The 27,837-nt window shown below is 42.2% G+C and overlaps 1 protein-coding gene across 2 annotated transcripts in view; it reads right to left on the bottom strand.

The window, feature by feature from the left end:
- LOC122808822 (killer cell lectin-like receptor subfamily F member 2) overlaps positions 1 to 27,837 on the bottom strand; it is a 1,412,691-nt gene that overhangs the window by 243,035 nt on the left and 1,141,819 nt on the right. For both annotated transcript variants that reach the window (XM_044079894.1, XM_044079895.1), the window contains one exon: positions 26,979 to 27,050. In XM_044079894.1, the coding sequence (XP_043935829.1) occupies positions 26,979 to 27,050 (72 nt within the window). The remainder of the gene's footprint in view (positions 1 to 26,978; positions 27,051 to 27,837) is intronic.

Below are 27,837 nucleotides of genomic sequence, written 5' to 3'. Positions count from 1 at the left end.
ATAGCTCTGCTCAACTTGTCCGCAATGTGATTGGACTTCCCGGGATGTGCGTTGCTATCAGAAAACGCTGAGAAGAAATCGCCCATTGCCACAGTCTGAGTGCTTCTCGACACAGGGGTATGATCTGGTTCCGCCTTGTTTGTTGATGTACCACACTACAGACATATTGTCTGTCTGGATTGCAATCGCTCCCAAGGGAAGAGAGTCTTGAAGGGCTTGCAACGCTAAAAGCACTGCTCTCATCTCCAGAACATTTATGTGCAAGTGGCATTCGCTTGGTTGCCATGTGCCCTGGACTGTCCTGCCCTGATAATGCCCCCACCCGATCAGGGAGGCATCCGTTGTCAGAGTAGCAACCGGAGGAGGTGGAACAAATGGTCTCCCCAACAGGAGCTGGGGAAGACATCCACCACATGAGATGCTTTTTGCATGCTTGCGTGATCATAATGGTGTGAGACATTGGAAGTTCCTGGTATGACCATTGAGAAAAAAGCATCCACTGAAGGATCCGCATGTGGTATCTGGCCAATGGAAGGAGAGGTATGGTCGCTGCCATGATTCCCAACACCTTTAGAACTAACCTGGCTTTGGCTCTGTTGTTGTTGAGAAGTAGTGATACCAATTTTTGAATGTCTGATATCCTTTGGTTCGTTAGTGTTGCAGACATGTTTACAGTATCTAAATTTGCGCCTATGTAGGTAATAGTACGACAAGGCGACAAAACAGACTTTTCGCAATTTATTGAGATACCCAGTTTTTGACAGACGCGAAAAGTGTAATCTCTGGCCATCAGAAGGAGATGCTTGGTGGGAGCTGTGAGGAGCCAGTCGTCCAAATATGGAAACACCTGGAATCCTTGTCGCCTCAGGTGAGAAGGTACCACTGCCATGCATTTGGTAAACACCGGGGCAGTGGTGAGACCAAAGGGCAGGGCCCTGAACTGAAAATGACTGGTTCCCAGCCTGAAGCGGAGGAATCTTCTGGAGCGCCTGTTCATTTTTATGTGATAGTACGCGTCCTGAAGGTCTATAGAGCACATCCAGTTTCCTTTTCCCAATAGGGGAAGAATGGATTGCAGCGTGACCATCCGAAATCTTGTTTTCTTGACCGATCTGTTCAAGATACTGAGATCCAAAATTGGTCTCCAGTCCCCTGTTTTCTTTGGAACTAAAAAGAACCTTGAGTAGATTCCGGATCCTAGTTGGTCTGCTGGCACTGGCTGAATAGCTCTTTTTGCAAGCAGTTTTGAAATTTCCAAAGCTGCTATATCCCTTTGAGCGGGTGGAACATCTGGAAGGGATTTTTTTGACTGATTTGGAAAACGAAGAAAGGGAATAGAATAACCTTCGGAAATGATGGACTGTACCCATTTGTCTTGTGTCAAGGATAGCCAGGCTTCTGGGTACAGTGACAATCTTCCACCGACTGCCTCCGAAGATGGGCAGTCGGGCAACACTTCAGGGATGCTGAAAGGGCTTATCGGAAGACGTTTCTCGATTGCCCTGGTTCTGCGGACCCCCTCTGCCTCTAGGGCGACGTCTACCATTGTTGTTCCCCCCTCTGCCTCTGGCGGGGAACCGACTCTGTCGCCAGGCGAAGTCCCTTGAGATTGTTTACGGAACCACATCTTTCCCCCCTTCTGGCCTTTGGGGTAAGGCCTAGAAGGAGTAGAAAAACGGACTCCGACGGCAGAAAGGGTCTTGCCATCAGTCTCGCACCTAGTCAGGGTTTCTTTCACTTGTGGACCAAACAGAGATGATCCATCAAAAGGGGAGTTCGTGAAAGACGTCTTGAAAGGTTCCGCAAAATTGCATAGCCGCATCCAGGCGTGCCTACGTAAGGCTACCCCTGTTCCTGCGGCTCTGCTCGCTCCATCGGCCGCATAAGAGAGGAGGCGCATGGAGGAGTTGGAAATAGAATTAAGGATAGCCAGCTGCGTGTTCATTTTCTCTTGGAAACCCGTAGCTGTAGGGTCCTTCAGCATTTCACTCGCTTCTTTGATCAAGTCCCTTTGAAGACGAGTGAAATGGCACAGGTAATTCAGCGAACGCATAGTAAATGTCGCTGAGGAGAACATCCGCTTCCCGTACCTATCCATGGACCTAGATTCCTTGTTAGGTGGATGGACAGGCACTGAAGGATCGGCCAGTTCCTTCTTTGTGGCTGCAGCTACCACCATAGCATCAACAGAGACTCCTTTTGATAAAAATTCCTTGTCTGATGGAGCTGTGATGAATTTGGAGGGTCTCCTGGGAGTGGGGTCCACTGAATCAGGAGCCGTCCATGCCTTTTTAGCAACCACCTGCATGAGGGGGTCGAAGGGTGGGGACACCCAGGAGGTGGAAGGACGAGAGCCAAACGCCTCAAGATACACAGATTCGTCCTCCGAAGGGTTGAGGGCTGGCCAATTTCCCCTCTGTTTAAGGATCTCCAGAATGTCTGCAAATGAGACATCTTCAGAAGGGGAACGGGGGGAACCCTCAGAATCATCCAGATCTGTGTCCGACGTGATAGACTCAGGTGAGTCAATGTGCTTCCTCTTGCACTTCCTCTTCCGAGGGGTCTCTTCTGCCAAATCAGGAGAGGCCTCGGAAGAGGATGAAATCCTCAAAGGGAGCTCCTGAGAAGTTGGCTCTCTGCGGTCCGGGATGAGGGAGTGAGTCGACTTACCCTGAGGCAGCATAGAGGAGGGGCTGACGGAGCCGACTGTGGAGTAGAGCCAGGCTCTAACACACTCCGCATGACCTCGAAGCACCCCTGTCAGGCAGAGCCAGAGGTCCCCGCCCGAGGAGCTAAGGACCCTCGGCACCGACAGTGATGGCTCGAGGCGATGTCGGAGCCGAACTCACCAGCGCCAAGCACCGAGAGGGAGAGGGGTCGGACAAGGGTCCGATGCCACTCACCCCTCGGAGCCGACGAGGGAAGTCCGCGCCGAGATTCCTCCATGGAAGAAAACGGAGCCGACGACGGAGCCGAAGACAATTGTCTCGGCCCGAGGTGACTACAGTCTCGGTTCCGACGAACCGCTCGAACTCAAGAGAGTCAAGGAGGAAAGAGTTGATGGACGGGGCAGGCACCGACTGATGAGTCGGGCTCTGAAGCATCTGGGCTAGTGCCTCAGACTTGAGTAGTCGACTCACCACCCTCTGAAGGTCATGATCGGACAGCCTCAATGACCTAGAGGAATGAGACCTCTGGCTCCGTTCAGACAGCAGGGGAGATCCTGGAGCCGAATGAACGGAGCCAAGAGAAGGTGACCTAGACCTCTTTCTGGTTGTGGGCTCTCAGGAGCTTGTCGGAGCCGACACGGTACTCGATAACCTCGGCTCCGGCCGGAGCCGAGGAAGCCACAGAAACTGTGGACTGAGTCTTAACGGCTCCAGCCGGAGCCGATAAAGGCAAAGGTTGAACAACCTGAGGTCTCGGCTCAGAAGCCGGAGCCGAAGACCTCAATGCCTTGGAGGGCTTCCCTGTTGAAACAGACAGGGAATCCTCAGGCTTCAACAAGCCTCTCAATATAAGCTTGTTTTTTCTTTCCTGCAGGACCCTGGGGCTGAAGCCATGGCAGACAGCACAGGAGTCCTGCAGGTGCAAAGGCCCCAGACAACAGACACAAGAAGTGTGAGCGTCTGTCAGAGACATTTTCTGACAGCACGCATCACACTTCTTGAATCCGGAGACCTTTGCTTCTTTAGACATAGCCTAACTGGTGAACACAAACACACACACAAACACACCAGTTATACCCTGTCAAAATTACAAAGTTTAGTAAAATTACTAAAAATAAAGTACAATAAACAGTAGAACACTACACAAACACTCCCTAGGGAAGGGAAGGCCTAAGGCCCAAGGGAAGAACTAAAAGTTCTTTAAACAAGAAACGGGAAAAATTAGGTTCGGGGATAAAGTTCAATGAACTACACTAATTTAAGAATAATTAAACTAAAAAAAGGGGTAAAAGAGTAACTTTTTATAGAAAAAGCTGAAACTCACCAGGAACCGGTAGAATAACCAACCTCGAAGCTGTAGCGGCAAACGAGATCTGAGGTAACTATCGCCTAGCATTGTGGGATATAAGGGGAGCCTCGAGCCGGTGGAACCAACTCTCGAGCTTTAGAGTGGCCGAGTCGGAGCCGAGGTCGGCTCCGAACCCATCCAGCAAGAATGAAGGCGAGATAGACAACTTAACATCTGGAGTTAGGCACTTTGTGACTACCCTGGGCGCAGTAGATAAGCCAAAGGGCAGTGCAGAGAGCTGATAGTGTATGTAGCCTGCTGTATCTTTTGCAAGATTACCTGATTGGGATGTGCAGGTATGCTTCTTTTAAATCTAGTATTACCAACCAGGCATCTTTGCCTAGCATAAGAAGTAACTGAAGAGTCACCATCTTGAATTTTGGAATCCCTAAAAAAAGGTGTTTAGAGTAGACAGGTCCAGGATAGGACACCATGAATCGTCTTTTCTGGGTACCAGGAAAAGTCATGAGTAGAAACCTTGTCCCTTTTCCTCTTCTGGTACCAGCTGAATAACTCCCATGCTTAAGAGAGAAAGTACTTGTTTTTGAGCCTCTGGCCACTGATTTGGGGGTAGGTCCGGCCACCCGCTTGATGTTGGCAACATGTGGAAGTGAGATCTGTATCCCTGGGACACTATATTTAAAACCCATTTGTCCTGGGTAATAAGTTCCCACTTCTTTGCATGAAGAGCAATCTTTACCCCCAAAGGGGCAGTCAGTTGATAAGTGCTTGGAAATTTTAAAAGTAAGTCATTGAGACAGTTTACCATAGGGGGGAGTCTTGTTACTCCCAGATTTGGAAGTGGAGGCCCCCCCACTGCTTAGTCCTGTGTGTCCCCTGGGACTGAAACCTGGGGTGTTTGCTGTGTCTGGGTTTGGCTTAAGACCTGGAAGGGGCTGTAAAGGACCAATTCTTAGAAGGCCAGTGCCTACTAAATCCAGGAGGCTGAACTTGTAAGAAATCTTTAACAGTTTGCATAGATTTAGCTTTATCTTCCATCTTTTTAAGAGCTTCCTCAGCCTTGTTGCCAAACAGGTGGTCTTGATTTAAGGGAGCATCCAACAATTTAGCTTCAACATAATCAGGCAAAGATTGCTCCATTAGCCAAGCATGCCTTCTGAACACAGACCCAGTGACAGCAGCCCTGCAAGAGGCCTCTAATGAATCAAAACCACATTGCAAAATATGTTTTCCAACTTGTTCAGCAGAATGCATTAAATCCTGTAATTCTTTATTTTCCACAGTCAGGAATCAACATCATTTTCTGTTTAAGCAATCCAATAACATGCTGCTGATACTTTAACATATGAAACTGACAGTTTAAAGCCCTAATGGTCAAGGTTGCAGAACTGTAAACCTTCTTACCCCATCTTATCCAGCACCCTGGAGTCTATCAGAAGGGGTAGGATTTTTAGCAGTAGAAGCCTTAATGCCCTTGGGCCCCTGCAAAATAGTCTCTGGATCCGCAACAGGATTTTTAAAAAGGAACTTGTGTGACTCAGGGACCCTGTAGTATCTGTCAGGTTTTCTGGGAGCAGGAGGCAAGGAATCAGGGGCCAAACTAGATTCAGAAAAGCATCAACAACAATGTCTAGCACAGGAGGGATAGCTAAAGGCCTATGCTGAGGTAGGAATAAGAAATCCCTAAGCCTCTTTTCTGAATCAGAAAAATCCTGACTTTCCCAGTGGAAATGTTCCCTTAGAGTATGTAAGTTTTCCCCAAAAGAAAAATCCTCTGGAGGGGAAGCAGAGGGAATGGAGTCCTCTGCATCAGAATCCTCATAAGCAGATAAGGGTAAATCCAGATCATCAGAAGAATCAGAAAAAACAGAATCCTGGTCAGAAGATTCATAAACAACTTCAGTCCTAGGCCTCTTACAAGGGCGGGGGGGGGGGGTTGGCTACCCAGGATTACAGTTATTAGATCTTCAGCCATTCATATCATTTGTTTTTTAGGCATAGAGGCCTGAGCATGTGGCCTGGGCATTGTTTTTTTAGAAAAGGTTCGAGATTTAGGCCTAATTGAAGGAAAGAGGCGTCAGTTTAATATGCAAGTCTGTAGGCCTGAATACACCCTCAGAAGCCGATCTGGACCCATCCAAGGCAGAGACATCTGCAGGTTCCATAGTTGAAGCATCCCGCGGCATACCGGACTCCGAATGGGTCTCAGTAGAGGCCTGCGAATCAGAAGTAGCAGGTATCAGGGGCTGCGAAAGCGCCTCACTGAGTACCAGCGAACTGGCGACTGGCTTAGGAGAAGCGTCATCAGCAGTTTTGGACCTCGGCAGCCTGTCTCTGTCTATCTTTGTGTTTTTTCGGAATCCCGGTAGTCGGATGGCTAACCGACATTTCTGGATAATTAAACAGAGAACCAAAATATTTAGAGGCAAAAATATACAGACGACGGATAGTGCGCTGATTAAATAAAGCACAAAACTGACAGCAAGGTACGTCGTGGTCAGGGCCTAGGCAAGGAATACAGTACGAATGTAAATCTTTATGAGGTATTTGCCACAAATAATGCAATTATTAATTTTTACTGACATCGGAAAGGAGCAAGAAAAATGTTCCCCAATGGGGTACTTAGCTTTAGTTGAAGACTTCTGTTCTGAAACATGAAAACGAAAATTTCAGGAGTCGGCCGACCGGCACTTGCGAACTGCTTCTGCTTTGGGCACCACACGGCAAGAAAGACTGATGTAATGGCGTTGGGTGCATGTTTTATTCCCCTGACGACCTGATGTAATGGAAGAAGGGACAGCAACCGATGCAGGACCCAAAACTTTGTTAATCAGGCTGACTGAAGGCTACCTGCAAGCAGAAAACCCAAATGTAATGACTGCAACAGTGAAACACGAAGAACATCTCAGAGCTTGAATCAGTGCTGAAGTAGTGGAGACTGTATAACCAATCCAGATGATGATAAACAACTCAAAGCTGTAATCTCTAAGGCCTCAAGAGGAGACTGGAGGACGACGACTAGTCAAAGAGGTGAAAGAACGCTCAGCACTCAAAGGAAATGGAGCCAAGGGGACACCTGAAATTCCACTCGCCTATAAAATTTTCTCCACCAGTCTCTCCACGTCAGTCTCTGAAAGGCTTTTGGTGGAACAGATAGAGGCCACTGAGGGAGACCTAGGTCTATGCAAAAAGACTTCAGGTAATTCCTCAGCAAACAGATCAAAGGATGGAGAATACTGAAACCTAGGCTCTTGCCAACTAGAAATACTCTGTGCCAAATCAGTCTGGCCTAAAGAAATGCACGGAGCTGGAGCCTTTGGAACTGAGCTAGGGGTTTGAATCTGAGCTGAAGCCCTTGCAGTGAAGGTTTGGAAGCAATAGGGATTGTCGGTGAAGAGACTTCAGTATCAACGACTGGAGCCAAAGAGCTTTTTGGCACGGAGGATTTAACTCTTGACTGTAGGTACCACTGGAGAAGATGGCATAGACTCGCTTCTTTTATTGGCCTTCCTAGAAAAGAGGAAGAAGTGGAAGTTGACAAGATGTCAGTTTTCCTTTTTCCAGCAGATATGGCTTCATCAAAGGCAGTCAGAATTAAACCTTTTAAAATAAGCTTATTTTTATCTCCACTAAAGCACTATGGCTAAAGCCATGACATATACTGCATAATCTTCTTGCAGGTGGTGGGGTCCCAGGCAGCAGACACAATGTATGTAAGTCTGAGGAAGGAATTTTGTTGCCATACTGCTGGCACTTCTTAAACCCAGAGGAGCCTTTAGGTTTTTCAGCCATACTAAGTAAAGAAAAGGTTTCACACATATACCACACACACAGAAGAGTGGAGGAATTACTCAAGAAAAAAACATACTCGTAAACAATTTAAAACACATTAAAGGAGAGATTTTTTTTTTAAAAGGAACTATAAGTAAAGGGTAGCATACTCCAAAGTGTGTGAACAGAAAGCTACACAAAGTGTACGGGGAAAGGGAAATATATCAACAATGGTAATGAAGAACTACACAAGTAAGAAGTAAAGGGTTGCTAAAAGTATAGAAATAAACTCAGTAGTGAAGAAAGAACAAAAGCCAAAGTAATAAGAAAAAAACTTCCACTTAGCTTGTGTGTAGACAAACGTGTTTGTCCAGGAAAGTGGCAAACAAGATCTGAGAGATACATTGTGGGTACAGTTGAAGCTTGACAGTTTTTGCTCCGAGAGTTGTAGAAACAGCCAAGATGGTCCCGATTCTTTGAACCGAACCCATTGGTCAAGGATAAGATGAAGATTGATGACTTCAGATGCAATTTTAACGCTACAGCTCACATCAGCATTTTCTTCCTACAATTAGGACTTCAGAAACATAATACATAAAGGAAGAGGTTGGATTTAGTATGTCCCTTAGTGGACATAATTTCCTAGCGTTACAAAATGATAATTAAATACAAATACAATCACTATATTTCTACTATCTACGTATCAGTGAATGCATCTGTATCACACCACCCTTACCATTGTCCGTATTATCTTAAAATGTGGGTAAAAAGCAGCTCTTTAAAAATAAATGTCAACTGTAAACATGTATAAGCCATAAAAAATAAAAGTTTTGCCAAATGACTAATAATTCAAAGTAAACTTTATTGTTGATCAGATATACACAGCACAGAATGGCTAGTTTAAATTAGATACACGTACATACACACTCACTCTCTAATTTAAGTTAAATTACTTATACACACGAACACTACCTCTCATATGAACATAATGGCTATTTTAAATTACACACGTGTACACATTTTCTCTCTCATACAGAAATGGAATGGCTAGCTTAAATTACACACACACACACACACACACACACACACACACACACACACACACACACACACACACACACTCTAGTTTAAAGTACTTACACATGCCTTCTGGTGATCTACATCTGATCTACAAAGCATTCTCTTATTCTGCTTTGATTAACCATTTGTTCATCTACAAAACAAAGAAAATTACCCGATCATGGTACCTAAACTTCATCTGCAATATAAATGGGACAAGTTGATGGGAGAGGTACATGTATCAGAGATTACCCCTTCTCTGGAATAGTTTTCAAATCCATGTGAAGCAGTCACTGCCAAGTCAATTCTGCAAAGTGGCAAGCTGAGTATGGTGACTCCCTAATTTGTGTGTGAAATCTAATACTCTTAAGAAACCTCAGTGAACGAGAAATTTAAAAAAAACACACACCAAGAGGTGGGGAAATTATAACACACATTACAAGAGCTTCAGTACATTTACAATGTTTGCATTATATCGGCCAACTGCATTGGAACTACTTTCTAAGTTCACTTACAATTTTTCCAACCAACAGTCAATTCTCTGTTAACAAAGAGAACCTCCGATTCAATACACATGCCCCCGATTAATATCAGCTTCCTCCCAAAGCTTTTGGCTTCGCATTCTCCCCAGCAGTGGGTTCCATTTGAAATGCTATCATGTCGATAAGCAGTACAGTGTAAAAAATGCAAAGTTTCAGCAAAACTGTTTAATCAGGAAGAAACGCAAAAATAATGGATCTCCAATTGACTCATTCACTTACTGTGGGGTGTATTTCCTATTTCCCATCCACTTAAGATTTTTCTTGAAGAGTTCTAATGAGGAACTTTGCTTTACATAGATGGGTAGCTTGTTCCAGAGTATGGGAAGTCGATGGGACAGGAATCTATCCCTCCAGCATGTTGTTTATTGTGGTGACAAGGTTTAGGTCCCTAGAGCGTGTAGCTAGGGATTGGGATTTCTTTAGGTGTAGCATGTCTAACAGCTCTGGGTCTGACATAGCTTTATATGTTAGGCAGAGATCACCCCGGAGTACGCGATATGCTATGGAGTAAAGCTGAAGTTTTTTGAGATGGTCAGTGTAGGGCATCTGTTTGAGGCCAGTAATCTTCTTTGTGAGATATTTCTGTGGCCTTTCCAGCTGCTGCAGAGGTCTTGTGAGGTACAGTCCAAAAGGGGCATTGTACTCTATAATGGGTCTAATGAGTGTCGAGTAGAGGGGAACAATGATTTATTTTTTCCTAGATGAGAAGCCTTTTGTAATGGTGTGCTACGTAGAAGGATTTTTCTGACTACTGTGGCGATGTGATTATCAAAGGAGAGACTACTGTCCACCTGGGTCCCAAGGTCTCATCACACATTCGGCGTTAAATAGACTGCCGCCTATGTGGTAGTTCATGGGTACATAGTTTTTACCATAGGGGATGACAATGCACTTTTTGGCACCGAGCTTGAGGCCATGGCTCTGACATCAGGCATCTGTCTCAGTGAGGCCCTTCTGTAGGATGTCCACATCATTTGGGGACTCAACTATAGCTCCTAGTTTGCAGTCATCTGCGAACTTCATTAGCCAAAGACCTTCTGTATTAGCCTGTACTTCAGAGAAGTAGATACCAAACAGGAGCGGTCCAAGGACTGAACCCTGTGGTACCCCCCACTTGTCACTGGTTTGAAGTCAGATTTGCAGTCTGCAACTTTTACAGTGTGGTTTCTGTCAGTGAGCCAATTGGCAACCCATCTTGTGACGTAGAGATTTATTCCTAGTTTAGTGAGTTTAGCTATAATTCTAGAATGGGGGATGGTGTTGAAAGCCTTGCCAAGGTCAACATAGGCTGTGTGGACCACCTTACCCTTGTCTACAGCTTTGGTGACTGCCTCAAAAGTCGATAAGGTTCAGGGGGCATGATCTGCCTTTCACAAACCTGAACTGGGTGGGGTCCAGAGTTTAGAGGTTACAAATGTCTTTGTTTAGGAGTTCCATGATGATACGTTCCATGGCCTTACAGACAAGGCTCGTCAGGCTAATAGGTTGATAGTTCGTGGGATCAGTGGTGGCTCCCCCTTTGTGGAGTGGGATAACTGTTGCTGTGCACCATTCAGTGGGCACAAAGCCTGATATGAGACTATGACTGAACATGGTGCTTAGGTGGGGAGCCAGTTCGTTCTGAAGTTCGTGTAAAACGCAGCCTGGGATGTTGTCCGGTCGCATGGAAGCTGTGTTTTTGGCTTTAGAGAGTACAGCTTTTACCTGCATAGTTGTGATTACAGGGACTCTGCATTATTCCTGTACAGATATGGGCCCTTTAGGGGGAGAGAAGGGGTAAGGTTAGCACTTAACCTATCTGCCAGGACATTGGCAATATCAGTTGGTTCTATGTCATTCTCATGCCGTTGTGCTATAACTCAGAGCAGATCTGGGTGTTGCCATTCAGATTCTTGACATAGCTACTGGCTGAAAAGTTTACATTACATGGGATCATCCATTACCAATAATTCAAAAGAATGATGCCAGAAAATCGGATACAGTGGTCCAAGAAAAGAAAACAAAAGTAACATTGATCACTGAAATTGCTACACCCAGTGACTAGTGTCCTGCGTAGAGAGAGAGAGAGAGACAAAATCATAAAATATCAGGATTTACAGACAGAAACTAGAGCAATGTGGAAGAAAGATACTCCGTTCCAATAGTAGTCGGATCAACAGGTCTTTTAGTCTACAAGCAAATTTAGATATGCTACCAATACATGCAACTCCAAACAAACTGCAACAAAAGGAGTCATTATTGGGCACGTTGCGGGTACTGTGAAGAGCACTTTTCACTGACATCAAAGAGTGAAAGAATACTAATTTCATGAACTTTAATCGCACTTTGACTCAGGACTGGGGTCCATTCCTGTCATGGTATTAGAAACCCAAAAGGTTTGGCGAAATTAAGAGAGAGAGTAGAGCAAAAAGGAAAAAGCCAAGTTAATCAATATAGAGAAGGCAGCCCCAAACATATTCGAAGACAAATACAGGCAAAGGCAACCAGATATGGAAAATGCAATAAAAAAATATCACAAAGATGGAACATAGAAATGAAGATTAGTAAAGTAGAAGTTAAAAAAAATAGAAGTTGAAGTTATGGAGTGCCGGTTATGTAAAGGATTTGGTGTAGAAGGTCCAAAACAGGTTATACCACAGCATGATGGAGTGAGTCCCCAAAGTAAGGAGAAACGGGAAGATAAGGAAACATCTGAAGAGGAAATATGGACAAGGGAAAGAAAAAAGATTTAATATGGCATAATATTTATGCAAAGGAGAAAGCAAAACTAACCAATACAAAAACAGCAGCACCAAAGACATTTGAAGAGAAATACAGGCAATAGAATCCGGACATGGAAAACTTTACAATACAAAAAAAAAAAAGACAGAGGTAAAGTAGAAAAGGAGATTAGTCATGGAGAAGTTAAAGAAATAGAAACTGAGGTCAGAGAGTACCTGCAACATGTAGGATTCAGTGTAGAAAATTGAATGCAGAAAGAACCACAACAGGATAGAGCAATGGATACCCAAATTAAGGGGAAACCAGTGGAACAGGAAGCAATTGGTCAGGTGCCATATCAAGACATTTTGGAGCCTTCCACAGGAAATAAGTATAAATGTTAACGAAGCTAGACAGCAAGGAAAGGAACAGGAAACTGATGCAGTCAGTGTTGAGGAGTGATAGACCAGTGAATTCCCATATGACAGAGCAGCAGATGGCACAGGATGAAACTGAAGAGAAGCTGCCACAGGAAGATGCTATAGAACTTTCTATAGAATGCCCACAGGAAATGGAAAATAAGGGATGTGCCCTCAGTTTGGAAAATGAGCTAAGAGAAGAGTTGCTTGATTTATTTAACAGACATGGATAGATGTATTAAGATCAATGAGAGAAACAGACTGCAGAAGGTCAATAAAACCCAAAAAGTCAGAAGTCTGATAAAATAAACGAATGCAGTAATTAGAACTGTCCATAGATATCCGTGTGATACAACAGAAGTAAACAGGATATATTATTGTACTGCTAAATTAATAACTGATAAAATTCTACCACAAGAACGGAGTAGTGAGGGAAAGGAAGGGGAGAAATCAAATACCACCATGGAAATATCGGATAGAGAAAACTATAAAGCAATTAAGACAAGATGTGTCACTCTTAGAAGACTATAGAAGATGGAATAGATCAACAAAAATACTGAGAAAGATAGATGTGATTAAAGCAATGCACAGTATTAGAGCAGACCAGGATCTATCATGCACTATTGCAAATAAACTAAAAATTTCAGCACAGGTGGAAAAATTTAGAAAATACACAGATAAATATAAAGGAAAAGTACAAAATAAATAGTATATTGATGACCCAAAAAAAGTTTTACAGAGAAATGGGAAGGTAAAAGGAATTGAAAGACCGCCAAAAAAAGAGAGGAAGTAGATGCATTTTGGAGAAGTACCTATGAAGATCCTGTGGAACATAACAAAGATGCTAAATGGATAGAAAAAGTAAAAGAAAGTATAAGAAGTTTAAAGGTGCAGGATACGAAATGGGATGAACTAACTTCCAGAGAGATTGAGACAAAGTTTAAGAAAAGCCTCTAATTGGAAAACCCCATGCCCAGATGCAGTACCTAACTTTTGGTTAAAAGTATTAACATTTTTGCACGAGGATTTAGCCATGAATAAGAACTATTTATATATGCACCCCAAACAGACACCAACCTAGCTAACAGGCAAAACAACACTCTTTAAGAGTGAACCTGCAAGCTACCTTAAAAACTATAGACCAATAACTTGCCTTCCGACAACATATAAATTATGTAACAACCGCAATTCACTCAGAGCACCCAAATAAGAGCTCAAGTCACACGAAGAAATTTATTCAGGCAGTGTAGTACACACAGATTAACGCTGCTTTTATAACTTGGTGTTTTTGTCAGAAAAAACTTCATCAGATACAAAATCAGGTATCCATACATCATTAAATACTAAAACACAATTAAAAACCAAACACCATTGGACTAACCGTAATTAGTCAATCATAGTCTCACCTATAAGGTTCACAATTAATTATAAAACCATGTGGATATCATAATAGAATATCACAATGACTTTGATGTAAAATAATACTGTTTGAAATAAACATCTGACAGTTGCAATATAAATGCATTTCCATTATATATAACATAATATAATTTAATAATAATAATATTATATAAAAACATTGTCAAAGAACATTACATGAAAACATTACATGAAAACAAGCCCTTCATGAATAATATGCTACCCTCTGGTGGAATAATAAATCATTAAATTAATAATTTAGCAGTTCTAAGTTTTAAAACTGGTAAAATGGACAGCATATCATTTAGTCCTGGTTGCCGAGTAGCTTTCAATATTATTTGCCAGTAAAGCTCTCGGTACTCCAATTTGGCTTCCCACATACCCCCTCTAATTTCCTTTGGGACAACCTCCAGGACAAAAAAAAAAATAACATGCTTGGGTACATATTACTTTATGATGGAATAGTGCATTCTTTGTGTTGGCCCTACCAATCTCATACAAGTGATTGTAAATAGGTGTCTTAAGGGAAAAAACACAGATATTAATCGACCCCCATGTAGATACCATTTTTGTGTCCAACAATGTGTACTCATTCCAGGGTTATAACATCTTTAATTATAGTGCTATTCCTATTAATGTTGAATATTTCAATTTATTTTCTAAAGGTTTTAAATTTATTCCACTAAGGAAGGTCAATTTGGCTAAAGCTATAGTGGATTTGAAGTTGTTCATCAGGAAAAAGAATTTGGCTATATATTTTGGTAATACAAAGCAGGGTATCACCACTGAATCTACTCTTAGGAGAAAAGGAACATTTAATCCTCCCCTTCATCTACAACTGAGAAATTTAGAAAATATTATGGAGAGAGAAATTAGAAGGGAAGTCCAGAATCATAGAATACTCACAAATCTTTCCAAAGTTGAAAGACAGTTATCGGACACTTCAAAAACAGACCTTACCATTAGAATCATGCAACCTGACAAGGGAGGAGGTATGGTTCTGATGGACAGCATTATATAAGAGTCCAAAATGAAGAATGAACTTAACTCCTCTAAATATATTTTTGCTTCGATCAGTGAGGTTAATATAGCCAATTCTAGAATTCACTTGATGCTTGATGATTTACTGTTGGAAAGTTCGATCAATTTGGAAACTTATAAATATTTATATAATAAGTATCCAAGAGTTCCTTCAGTTTTCGGCATTCCGAAGGTTCATAAGTGTACCATAGATCCACCACTGAGACTTGTAGTTTCATCGGAAGGTACTGTTATTTTTTAAAAAGATATATTTATATAGTATCGTATAGTATTGATATTTACTTTTTATTCATATAGTGGTTGAATTTTTAAATAGTGTATACAATAGATTTTATTATAGGAGTATGTTTCTTTAAGTTCATTGGTATGTAAAGTTTTGGCGCCAAAATAGCTATTTAAACTATGAGAATTTTAATTATTTTGGTTCTGAAGAAGTCTGTATTATAACAGATGAAAGCGCTTAACCAGTTCGGGTGTTTTTATTGTGGAATATAATAAAAGGAGCTTCTCTGTTCGACCTGTGCTGAAGTTTTTTATCCACCAGTCCTGCACCAGCATTTTTTGGGATACTTTGTTGTTCTTTTGTTGCTATTGGTGTACATGATAAAGGACAGATTATTAATCCCAGGGATAAAAATTCATAGGGGGACATTCCAGGGTGACTTGTCACCGTTGCTATTCTGCCTTGCCATTAACCCATTAAGCTGTTTACTTAACAACTTAGGCCATGGCTACAATATGGCTCCTAAAAACAACTTTTGTCAATGATTTAAAACTGTATAGCTCATCAGATGACGAACTTAAAGCACACCTGCAGGTTGTCAAAACTTTGATTTTTTTTTAAATTTTATTTAGTTTACATTTGATAACCAGGAAAGTCCGACAGGACACAGGTCCATTTTCAGCAGCGGCCCGGGGAGAAAAGCTCCAAGAACATACATTCACAACATCTTACAGATTTTGAATTAACTTTCCTTACAGTTATAACTAACATTCCAATTAAATGACAGCATACTGCACACACTCAAAGTAAGAACATCACTGGGTAGGACATTACATTACACATTCCAAATATGACAAGCTATACATAGCCATACAGTGGTTATTGGACTTGTTGGAAACATAGCTGGTATTGGTTTTTGGGAGTTTACGGGCAATGAAATGCCTTTGTCATGATTGGACTGTGGATAGAGTGAGAGAATAACTATTATTGTGGTGTATGGGAGTTAGTTGTAATCTAAGCAGGAGTACAGCCTGCTGTTCATGAAGTGAACTTTAAGGAGTTTCTTAAATTGAGTGCTAGTGTTGTTGGTTATTAGCTGGGTAGGGAGGGAGTTCCAGATTTAAGAGATTGAGTACAGGTAGACAGCTTTTCCTGCCTCATTGTTAAATTTGGTGACCTCTAGGTGATTTTGGGTGCTAGATCTCAGGGTTCTAGTTGTGGTGTGGGCATGTATAAGAGGTTGAAGAGCTGGGATTTTGTCTGAGTGGTTTAATATTTTGTGTGCTAGTGTGAGTTGATTTAATTGCAGTAAGAGAGGGAGTTCTAACCAGTTAAGCTTGTTGAGAGATTCACAGTGATGTGTTTTAAGGTGATTCTGAGGCAAACCTAGCTATCTTATTATAGCAGGATTCAAATTTGCTTATATCCATTTTATTTATTTATTATTATTTATTTATTTATTTATTTTACATTTGTTAACCGGGCTAGTCCAAGTGGATATATTTCCATTTTCAGCAGAGGCCCGGGGAGAAAAGCTCCACAGTAACATTTAAATGTTTATAATGTACAATTTTCTGAGAAAAAGGAAGCATGAAAGTGTAAGACAAACAAACAGTACATGAGAGAACAGTAGTTCCAAAGTCAATACTATCGAAGAAACAATACCATATAGAAAGAGAAATATTTACACCAATATAAAAATAATACAATCGTTAGAATCTTACGAAGTTTTGTGAGCACAGGGAAAGCGTAAAGCAAGGTAGATAGCAGATGTGTCCTGGCTACTGTTGTTTTACATTGCTTTGAGAGACTGTTTTTGTTACGGTAGAGCAGATGATATAAGAATGTCATTTGGTCTTGATAAGTGTGCAAAAGCAACCTTTAAAGCAGGAAAACTGCAGCACCAGGAAATCAGTAGTTTGGGACAAGAATGTGATGTAAAAGAACTTGAGCAAGACGGAGTGTATAAATATTTGGGAACTGATGAAGGATCAACAATAAAACATGAACACATGTGAATAAAACTTAGTAAGGAATACTTTAGAAGACTAATTCTGAAAACAACACTGACATCTAGGAATAAAATCCAGGCTATAAACCAATTTGCTCTTCCTGTCCTAACTTACAGTTTTGGAGTGATTGACTGGCCCCAAAATGTGTTGGATAGATTAGATAGGAAAACAAGGATGCTTCATATACACCAAATGATTTATAAAAATCAATCAGTGTATACCAAGATTATATAGTCCCTGTTCTGAAGGAGGGATGGGCCTCCTTGAAACTGATTACATACACAGATCTGCAATCGTGGGACTCTACACATATTTGCTGACCTCACAAGACCCAAATGTAGTGAAAGTTTTGAAACATGAGGAGAATAAAACTAAGATGACTTATCTGCTTAATTTAGCAGAAGCATATAGATATCAAGCAGGAATGGAAATCAAACCAAAAGTAGATAAAAATCAGCCAGCAACTGAATGTGCCAAAAAACAAAAGAAAGAATATAAGGTGAAGGACCAGATGAGAAGGCAAGTAATGTGGAAAAAGCATAAATATAGTTAGTTGCAAGTACAGAAAACTTCTGGAAGAACCTCATGTTGATTAGGAATGAACACAGGAATGGTTAAGGAGAGGTGAATTCAAACAAAGAGATGAAAGGTTAATATTGGCAGCCCAAGATAGTGGTCTATGTACACACTGGTTTACAAGGTCCATTGAACATGTGGGAGAAACAGACAAAAAAGAAGTTATGTACTTACCATAATGTTGCATGTGAGGAGTTCATCTCGCCTTTATTCTTTACTGATGGCTTCAGAGCTAATCTCTCGGCTCTGATACAGCCAATTACAAAGCTCGAGGTCTTCAAAGAGCTCAAGGCCAAGTCCCTAGCCCATGATGCACCTGGAACTACCTCAGATCTTGTCTACTGCATATAACAATACCATACGTCATTCTTTCACTCCCAAGAGAAAGGTATAGAAGGATTGAGTAACCAGGATGGATCCAGCATCTTGGTCATCTATCAGCCCAGGAGGGGATAGGAGGGAGTGACGTAAGAATGAAGGCGAGATGAACAACTCACATGGAACGTTACGGTAAGTACATAACTTCTTTATGTGAAGTTGTTCTATCTCGCCATTCATTCTTTACTGATGGGTAGTATCCCAGCACCATCAATCTCGGGTGGCTCATGGAAGTATATTTCTCAGGACTGTGGATCCAAAGGAGGCCCTGTCCCTGGAGAAATTGTCAACTTTGTAATGAGTGATAAAGGTATGAGGTTTTGACCAAGTGGCTGCTGCACAAATGTTATCAATGGGAAGTCTTGAAGAAAAGGCTGACGATGTAGAAACTGCTCTGGTTGAGTGAGCTTTAATCTTATGTTGCAAAGGCATATTAGCAGTTGAATAGGCAAAGGTAATACAATCAGATAACCATTCAGACAAAGTTGAATTACGCACTGGTTTCCCCTTTCTGGCATTTGAAAATGAAACAAAAAGCTGGTCTGATTTTCGGAAATCTTTTGTTCTATCCAAATAAAATCCAAGCTGTGAACATCAAGTTTGTGTAGCACATACTCTAATAAATTATTGGAATGGTTGGGGAAGAAAACTGGCAAATCAATAACTTGGTTGAGATTGTTTGCAGTGCAAACTTTGGGCAAGAATGAGGGATTTGTTCTAAGTGAGAGACTGTTAAGCATGGGATATCAAATAGGGAGGCCTGATGGATAAAGCCTGAAGCTCTGACACTCTGCGGGCAGAAGTAATAGCTTCCAAAAAGATGGTCTTTCTAGACAAAAATTAGAGATCACAAGATGAAGCTGGTTCAAATGGCGGAAGAATTATGCGGGAAAGCATAAAATTTAGATTCCATGGAGAATAGGGAGATTTCACAAGTGGTCTAATATGAAAAGTCCTTTGAGAAAGGCTTTGGATAACTTGTGAGACATGATATTCAATCCTTCAAATCCAAGATGAAAATTAGAAATAGCAGTTAAATGAACCAAAACTGTTGCTGTGCAAAGAACTCCAAGATGGAAGTCATAGGGGCTTGGTAAGGATTGATATTATTTTTAGAGGCCCATATAGAAAAATATTTTCCATTTGCTATGATATAGCTTCTTAGTAGAAGATTTATGAAATGACAAAAGGATCTGTTTTGTCTCATTGGAGAAGTTATGGGACATGGCTATGATGGGAACTGGAGCAGCCAAGTTGTTAGCTTCAAGGACTGCAGAGAGGGGTGAAGATCCCCCAATGGGTACGTCAGGAGGTCTGGGACCAGGTCCATAATCCAAGGTTCCTCCAAAAGATAAAGTCGAAGGAAGGGGAACCAAATCTGACAAGGCCAATGAGGGTCTATTAGAATGATGATCCTTCCCAGGGTTTTTGCTTTCTGTAGAACCTTGGGAATCAATGGGATTGGTGGAAGTGCATATAGGAGACCCGGAGGCCAATTGTGTACGAGTGCATCCCTTGCGGCTTCTCCCGGAGGGGGAATCAAGGCAAAGTAGCTTTTGCATTTCATGTTCATGTGACTGGCAAAAAGGTCGCAAGGCTGGCCCCACTTTCAGAATATCCTGTCCGGTATTTCTTTCTTGAGGGACCACTCGTGGGGAAACAAAATTGCCCTGCTCAGTCTATCACATTGAATTTCCCCGGGATGTGCATTGCCAACAGAAAGCTCTGGAAGGAAACAGCCCACTGTCAAACTCAAGCCTCACGACAAAGGGGGTAAGACCTGGTTCCTCCTTGTTTGTTCAAAATACCAGATCACTGACATGTTGTCTGTCTGAATCGCAATCGTACCCAGAGGAAGAGTCCTGAAAGTACTACAGTGCCAAAAGTACTGCTCTCATCTCCAGGACATTGACATGCAGATGTGTCTCTTGATTGGTCCATGTGCCTTGGGCAGTCTTTTCCTGAAAATGCCCCCCCCCCCCCCAAATCAGGGAAGCGTCCATGGTCACTGTCACCACTGGAGAAGGTAGCACAAATGGGCGTCCTATTGTGACATGAAGTGAGGTCAACAACCACTGAAGGTCCTTTTTGCAAGAATTTGTGATTATAGTGCGAGTCATGGGGAGCACTTGGTAAGACCATTGAGTGAACAACAGCCACTGAAGTATCTGCATGTGCATACAAGCTAGAGCTATGGCTAGAATTGCTGCTGCCATCATGCCTAATAATTTCAGAACTTCTGATGCTGGTGCTCTGTCTTTTGATATCAAAATGCTGACATGCTGATGAAGAATGACTCTCTCTTTTGGAAGCCTTAGTGTGGTGGTGGTGTCCAACTCTGCCCCGATAAACTATGCTGCGATGGTGACAAAGCAAATTTTTCTGAGCTGATTGTAATGCCCAGATGATTGCAGAGTGACAGGGTGGACTCCCTGGCCTGAATGAGCTGATCCCTGGCGGCAGTGGTAAGGAGCCAATCACCTAGGTATGGAAACACCTAGAATTCCTAGTCGCCTCATGTGAGCCGTGACCACTGCCATGCATTTGAACACACTGGAGGCTGTAATGATACTAAAGAGCAGGGCTCAAAATGGATAGTGATGGTCTCCCAGCTGGAAGCGCAGGTGATCCCTAGATGGTTTGGCCATTTTTATGTGGTAGTACGCATCCTTGAGATCTATCGAGCACATCTAATTGTCTTTTCCTAAGAAGGGAAGTATAGACTGAAGTATGACCATCTGAAACTTCTCTTTCTTTATGTATTGGTTCAGTCTACTGAGGTCCAATATGAGTTTCCAGTCCCCTGTCTTCTTTGGAACCAAAACAAATCTTGAGTATGTTCTGGATCCTGTCTAGTCTGTTGGGACTGGTTGGATGACTCTTTCTTAGCAACACTTGGACCTCTATTGTTGCCTGTTCCCTGTAACTGAGTGGAATGGCCGGGATTTTTCTTATAATTAGATGGGGTGTGGCGAATGGAATGAAGTATCCTCTGGAAATGATACTTTGTACCCAGCTGTCTTTTATTTTGAGCCAGGCATCTGGGTACAAAGATAAGCGACCCCCAACTGTCTCCAGAGCAGGACAGTCGGGCCTCCTCTCAGGAACACTGGTAGGGCTTCCCAGAGAAGTGATCTCTATCGCCCTGGTGTTGTGGACCCCCCGCCACGAGGGCGGTGTCTTCCATTATTGCCCCCTCCTCTGCCTCTGGAGGGAGGTTCACCACATGTGTCCTGAAAGGCTCCTTGGGCTTTTCGGAACCACATTTTTCCTCCCCTTTGACCTTTAGGGTAAGGTCGGGTAGGGGTGGAAAAATGGACCCCGACGGCAGACAGAGTCTTTCTGTCCTGTTCACACCTGGTTAAGGTTTCCTTCACTTTAGGCCCGAAAGAGGATGAGCCATCAAAGGGAGTGTTGACGAAGGATGACTTGAAGGGCTCCGCGAAGGAACACAAGAGCATCCAAGAATGTCTCCTAAGAGCAACTGCTGTACCTGCTGCCCTTCTCACTCCATCAGTTCCATAAAAGATGAGGAGCATGGATGAGCTGACAATAGACTTCAGGGTAGCAAGCTGGGCAGCAGCTTTGTCGGAAGCTCCTGCAGCTACTGTACCCTGAAGAGCATCTCCTAACTCCTTAAGGAGATCTTTGTAACTTAGTAAAATGGGTTAAATAGTTTAGCGAACGGAGAGCAAAGATCGCTGAACTAAACATGCGCTTCCCATCTCTATCCATAATCCTGGAGTCTCTATTAGGAGGATGGATAGACGAGGAAGTCTCAGACATTTCCTTTTTGGTGGCTGCCACTGCCACCACCATGGCATCAACCGGAACACCTTTTGTTAAAAATGTTTTGTCAAGGGGGGGCATAAATGAATTTATTAGGCCTCCTAGGAGCAGGCTCCATTGTATCCGGAGACTCCCAGGCCCTTCGTGAGACCAGCTGCATCAGCTCATGGAAGGGTGGAGACACCCAAGAAGTGGAGGGCTGAGACCCGAAAGCCTTCAGAAGAATTGACTCATCCTCAGTAGGGCTTTTGGACTGCCAGTCACCCCTCTGCCTTAGGATCTCAAGTATCTCAGCAAATGAGATATCCTCAGAGGAGGAACGTGGGGACCCTTCTGACTCATCTAAGTCAGTATCTGATGTTAGTGACTCCTGTGGAGAGTCTAGATGTTTCCTCTTACACAATCTCTTCTTGGGAAACTCATCAGTGGGAGCTTCTGGTGAGGTATTGGAAGAGCAGGGGCCACCCAATGGGGCTTCTTGAGGCTCCGGGTCTCTACGCTTGATCAGGACGTGTGAGGCAGAAACAGACACAGTCACTTTAGGGGAGGAGGAAGGCAGACCTGAGGACGAGGATATCCTAGGAGACATGACTCTCCTCATGGCATCAAAAGCACCTCTGCTCCGATGCGAGGGAGCTGACTGATCCGAAGAAACAGTCGACACCCCTGGCACTGTGACAGTGGGCTCCGAGCCTGAGGTAGGAGCAGAGCTCATCTGAGCCGAAGCCCTGAGAAGCAAAGTCGGTCCGACTGTCCTCCCTGGACTCGACCAGACAGTGTCAGCTCCTAGATCGGCACTGAGGATGTCAGAGTGCACAGAGCCAAAGACACTGGAGCAGGCGTCAGCTCCGAGGGTACCATTAACATCAAGTCTGCCTCCTCCGGAAGGACCAGCATTGGCTCAAAGGAGGAATAGTTAGAGTTGGCACAAGGGTCTTTGGCTCCGAAGCCAACTGGGTCGGAGCTGATAACAGTTTTGCTAAGGCTGGTGTAAACAACAGCTTCTGCACCACACAATCCATATCCAGATCCGAAAGGCTGATAGACGATCGAGAGGCGCGTACTGAAGGTGGTACCGACTGGAGAAGTGGACTCTTAGGCACTTTGGACTTTGTTCCAAGACTGGGGACCGGCTCCGAAAGGTAAAGACTGCCGGCTCTGATGGCAGTGGAGCCGAAGTCGAAGACTTTTTCGACTTAGAGTCCGATGTCTTGGAAGAATTTGAGGACTTGCTGGATCCATGTTGGTCACTCAAGCTTCCTGAAACGAAGGCTTCAACAACCCTTTATGGATGAGTTTCCACTTCCTTTCCTGCAGGACCCTTGATGAGAAGGAATGATAAATAGAACTGTCATACAAATGCACAGCCCCTAGACAGTAAAAACAATTAATGTGGCTGTCTGTAACAGAAATCTTTTGGCCACACTTTGGGCACTTTTTGAAGCCAGACTTAGGATGCTTATCTTGGTCAGCCATAGTAATGTCAGGAAAATTACTGTCATCACAAAAAACAACAGTAATTATTCACACAAACCTAAAATAAAAGCAGGCTAAATCACATACACATGAAATCACACAATAAGAAATTCCAAGCAGACTATGCAAATAAAATGGAGACAGCTGCTAAGAAACAACAACCTTATCTAACAATAAGAAATTCCAAACAGACTATGCAAAAAAAATGGAGACAGCTGCTAAGAAACAACAACCTTATCTAAAATGATCTAAGATTTACTGTAAACTACAACTTGAACAGTAATAAACTACTAAGCCTCATCTATAAAAATTCAAAAGGCTAGACAGACCACACACCAAATGACTATAACTATCTAAGAAAACAGTAGAAATTGTGACAAAAGGTCACTGAATAACACACTGTAATTTGAGAAAAAACTATTAAACTAGGCCTAAAAGAGGCCAACTAGGAATTTGTTAAAGCACAATAAATGGGAAGGGAAAACCCACTGGAAAGCTAACACCTTTATCAACTATCCTAAACTATTCTAACTAACTAGCAAAACTTTTCAATAAGTAAGTAATGAAAAAAACAGCTTAACTGGCCCGAGCTAAATCAGAACCTCCAATCTGTTGCAGTGGCAAACTAGATCTGGGGTAGTTCCAGGTGCATCATGGGATAGGGATTTGGCCTCGAGCTTTGCAATTGGCCATATCGGAGAAGAGGGATTGGCTCCAAACCCATCAGTAAAGAATGAATGGTGAGATTGAACAACTTCACATTGTAGGTTTTGTAAAACCGAATTGGAAACAGTCGCACACCTCGTTGCTGGGTGTGACATACAAATGCCAGCACTGTATACTGAAAGGCATAATAATGTGGCAAAACTACTGCACTGGGTATTGTGCAAACATTACGGTATTGAAGTGGCTGAAAAACAATGGAAACATGAGCCACAAAGCATCATAGAAAATGAAGTTTATATCGCATGGGATCATCCATTACCAACAGTTCAAAAGATAGATGCTAGAAAACCGGATATAGTGGTTCAAGAAAAGAAGACAAAAGTAGCATTGATCATTGAAATTGCTACACCCAGTGACTACAGTGTCTTCGGTACAGAAAAAGACAAAGTCATAAAATATCGGGATCTGCAGGCAGAAATGAGAGCAATGTGGAAGAAAGATACCCAGATAGTTCCAATAGTAGCTGAAGCAACGGGTCTTATAAAAAAGAATTTACAATCTTATTTAGATATGTTACTAATCCATGTAACCCCGTACAAATTGAAGGATGAGTCATTACTGGGCGCAAGGCGATTGCTGCAAAGAGCACTTTTGGCTGACAAAGATTGAAACAATACTAATTTCATGAGCTTTAATCGTACTTTGAATTAGGAATGGGGTCCATTCCCATCATAGTATTGGAAATCCAAAAGATTTGGAGAAATTAAAAAAAAGAGGAAAGTGGGCTCTTAATGGAGAGATGAAAAGTCAGCAAGCAAAGGAGAGTAGAAGTGCTGAAATTTAATTCATCCTCAAGTCTTGGTGAGTACCTTAACAAGGTGTACTCTGTTTTTTCCAAAATCTCACCAAGACGACACTGATAGAGAGAAAGCTGGAGATAAGGAAAAAATTCAAGTGCAATTCCTTGTTCTGGAAAATGCACATTACAAGGTCCCAAAAGAGCTGATTTTTGGCAATCCTGCAACAGTTCCAAGTTCCAGAAACAACTGGCAGAGTTAGTGCAGGCTACTGCCCAGTGATGATCTAATTACACAAACAGGTGCAGTGCTCAGATTCATAACAAGGATGCCAGTGGGAGTGGGTGTGCACTAAGAATCAATTTTTAGATAACTTCTGTTCATCCTGACACTATATTAACAGATAGGTTGGAAGGAACTGATCAACAATGCTGCCATATGCAGACGATACGGCACTACCAACAGACTCTGAACAAGAGTTTCAGTAAACAGCAAGAGACTAAAATGTAAAAATGAAAGTATATAGGATGAAACTTTGTTACTACGTCATGGAAGACCCCCATGATGGAGCTACATAACAGCTCACTGCTAAGCCATACCACTGACGTGCCACTTGTCTTAAATGCTTACTGAAAATGCCTTCATCCGTTTCAGGGACCAAATGCACCTCTTCCAAAGCACCAGTTTTTCTTCCTAACAGCTTGCATCTGGGACAGCAACCACTTTTGCACCAAGCCAATAATATAGAACAGACAGTAATCAAGAGCCCTAATCATGGAGAACAAAGGGAAGGCAAACTGGGCTCTCATCAGAATTGTGGCCGCCAAAAACAACGGCATGGCTGTAAAGGCACAATACTGATCCAGTGAGTGAAACTTTTCAAAAGCCATCATCTAAGATCACTTTATGATAAGAAACTCAACCACAATGAAATCAGCAAACAATCATCAATAAAACAGAAGTGGGGGAGCGACCTTAAGGTCAACAAGCCAAACTGGCAGATTGAAATGATGGTGCTATTCAGCTACAACCACCTGCACTTCAAACATAAGCCAATATGCATTTCTCCACTCAAAGTTTTTGAACCTAGGGCAATTCTAACATATTATGTAATAAAAAATGATTATATAAAAGGGAATTTCGTTCATTGATTTGCTTTACAGATTAAAAAACATGGACAGGGTAAATCTCCACTCTAAAATCTGCTGTACACCATCAAGACAGCAGAGCAGAATTCAAATCATCTTGCAAATAGAGAAAAAGGACATACCGTCTCTGTTTCAACAAATTTACTTGCCAATAAAGAATCATGAGAGAGAAAGCATGTAGATAAGAGGTGACTTCTGAAAGTGGAATGCCACTAGAATAAATGCATGGAACTGTAGTTCAAAACTTCACAAACATGCATGTACCCAGTTTCTGTGCAGCATCCCCAAAGCAGTACCATAGTGCCACATAGTCTTCTAATTTTCCATCATCAAAGGTAGAAATGCAGATGTCCAAGTCGGTGATGTAGCCATCAGCTTCCAGGTTGCATATTGTTCCAAACTATGTACTACTAGCAATAAACAGTTATTCACCTGGAGATAACAAAAGTACCTACTGACAGTTATAGCTGTCTGCTTTAAAAAAAAATCTCATTTTAGGCACTCTTACTTATATCTGCTTCTTTCCTGTTGTACAAAAATGGCATTGAGCCAATTACAGTTAACAAAACTAAGCCTGAGTGGTTCTGTATCAAGACCACATGAGATTTCTCAAGTGAGTTTGTGCACAACCAAGTGTACATACCTACAAATATAGATGTTTGCACATGCATGCTCACACATACTCGCACGTACATATGCCTTTTGTTTGCGAAAAAAATGCATACCAGACCTATTCACATATCTGCGTGAAGCAGACAGTGAGATAGTACTCGCAACAGTAATTTGTTGATAAGTAGAGACTAACCTTCAAGCAGTGTCTTAACCATATGGGCTAAGGATGACAGAAATGGAGAAAGACAGAGAACAGGGTCAAGCAGGGAATAAAATTACACAAAATAAACATGAACTGACACAGTTAGGGAAGATTAACTGGCATTACTTTACTAAAAGAACAGCAACATTAAAAGATAAATTGTTTCAAACCTATTTCACTGTTATAGGAACTGCTACACAAACGTAGTAAAATATCTTGAGCTTTAACAGCACGAGCCAACTCTGAAAGAAAAACAAACATTTTATTAGGATTTGGGAATGCCAATGCACTTTTCCAACAACTAACTAAATATTTAATGGTACACTGTATAGGTGTGCGTGCACATAGAACAGGAATACAAAGAAATTCTACACAGCATTTCAAACTGTTTTACAACACAAATACCTTATAAAAATCTGCAGCCTGCTGCAGAATCAGATAATCTAACAAAATACTGAAATAAAGAATAGTTGCATAAAATCTTGCCATAAAGTACAGTTGTGTACACTTACCATAAATGTAGATGTTCGAGTGTATTCACTGTTGCAGTTATTACATTTGGGTTATCTGCTTGCAGTAGCCCTCAGTCGGCCTGATTAACAAAGTCTTGGGTCCTACAACGGTTGCGGTCTCTTCCTCTGTGACGTCAGGGGTACAAAACATGCAGCCGACATCATTACATCAGTTTTTCTTGCCCTAGATGTCAGGTGCCCCCCCCTAATGGGAAGCAATTAAATCTGTAAATATACAAGGTTATACCTCCAACAAAAAACCAAATACACCAAAAAGCTTTTAGAGCATAGTAAGGGAGAGTAGAGGTATAGCCAAAAGAAGAAAGGGGGCTGGAGGGACAGTAACCAGGACTGCAACAATGAATACACTCGAACATCTACATTTATGGTAAGTGTATACAACTGTACTATGTTCTTCGTGTTTCACTGTTGCAGTCATTACATTTGGGTAGATTCCCAAAGCTAAGGATGGGAGGAGGAATTTAGATAGCATTAGGACCAGCTATAAGGCCCTGCA

This window comes from Protopterus annectens, chromosome 8.part0 (assembly GCF_019279795.1).
Source record: "Protopterus annectens isolate FY-2018-M chromosome 8.part0, PAN1.0, whole genome shotgun sequence".
Taxonomy (NCBI): domain Eukaryota; kingdom Metazoa; phylum Chordata; order Ceratodontiformes; family Protopteridae; genus Protopterus; species Protopterus annectens.
Note: the sequence above shows the minus strand (reverse complement) of the source record. Positions and strands in the feature narration are given on the sequence as shown.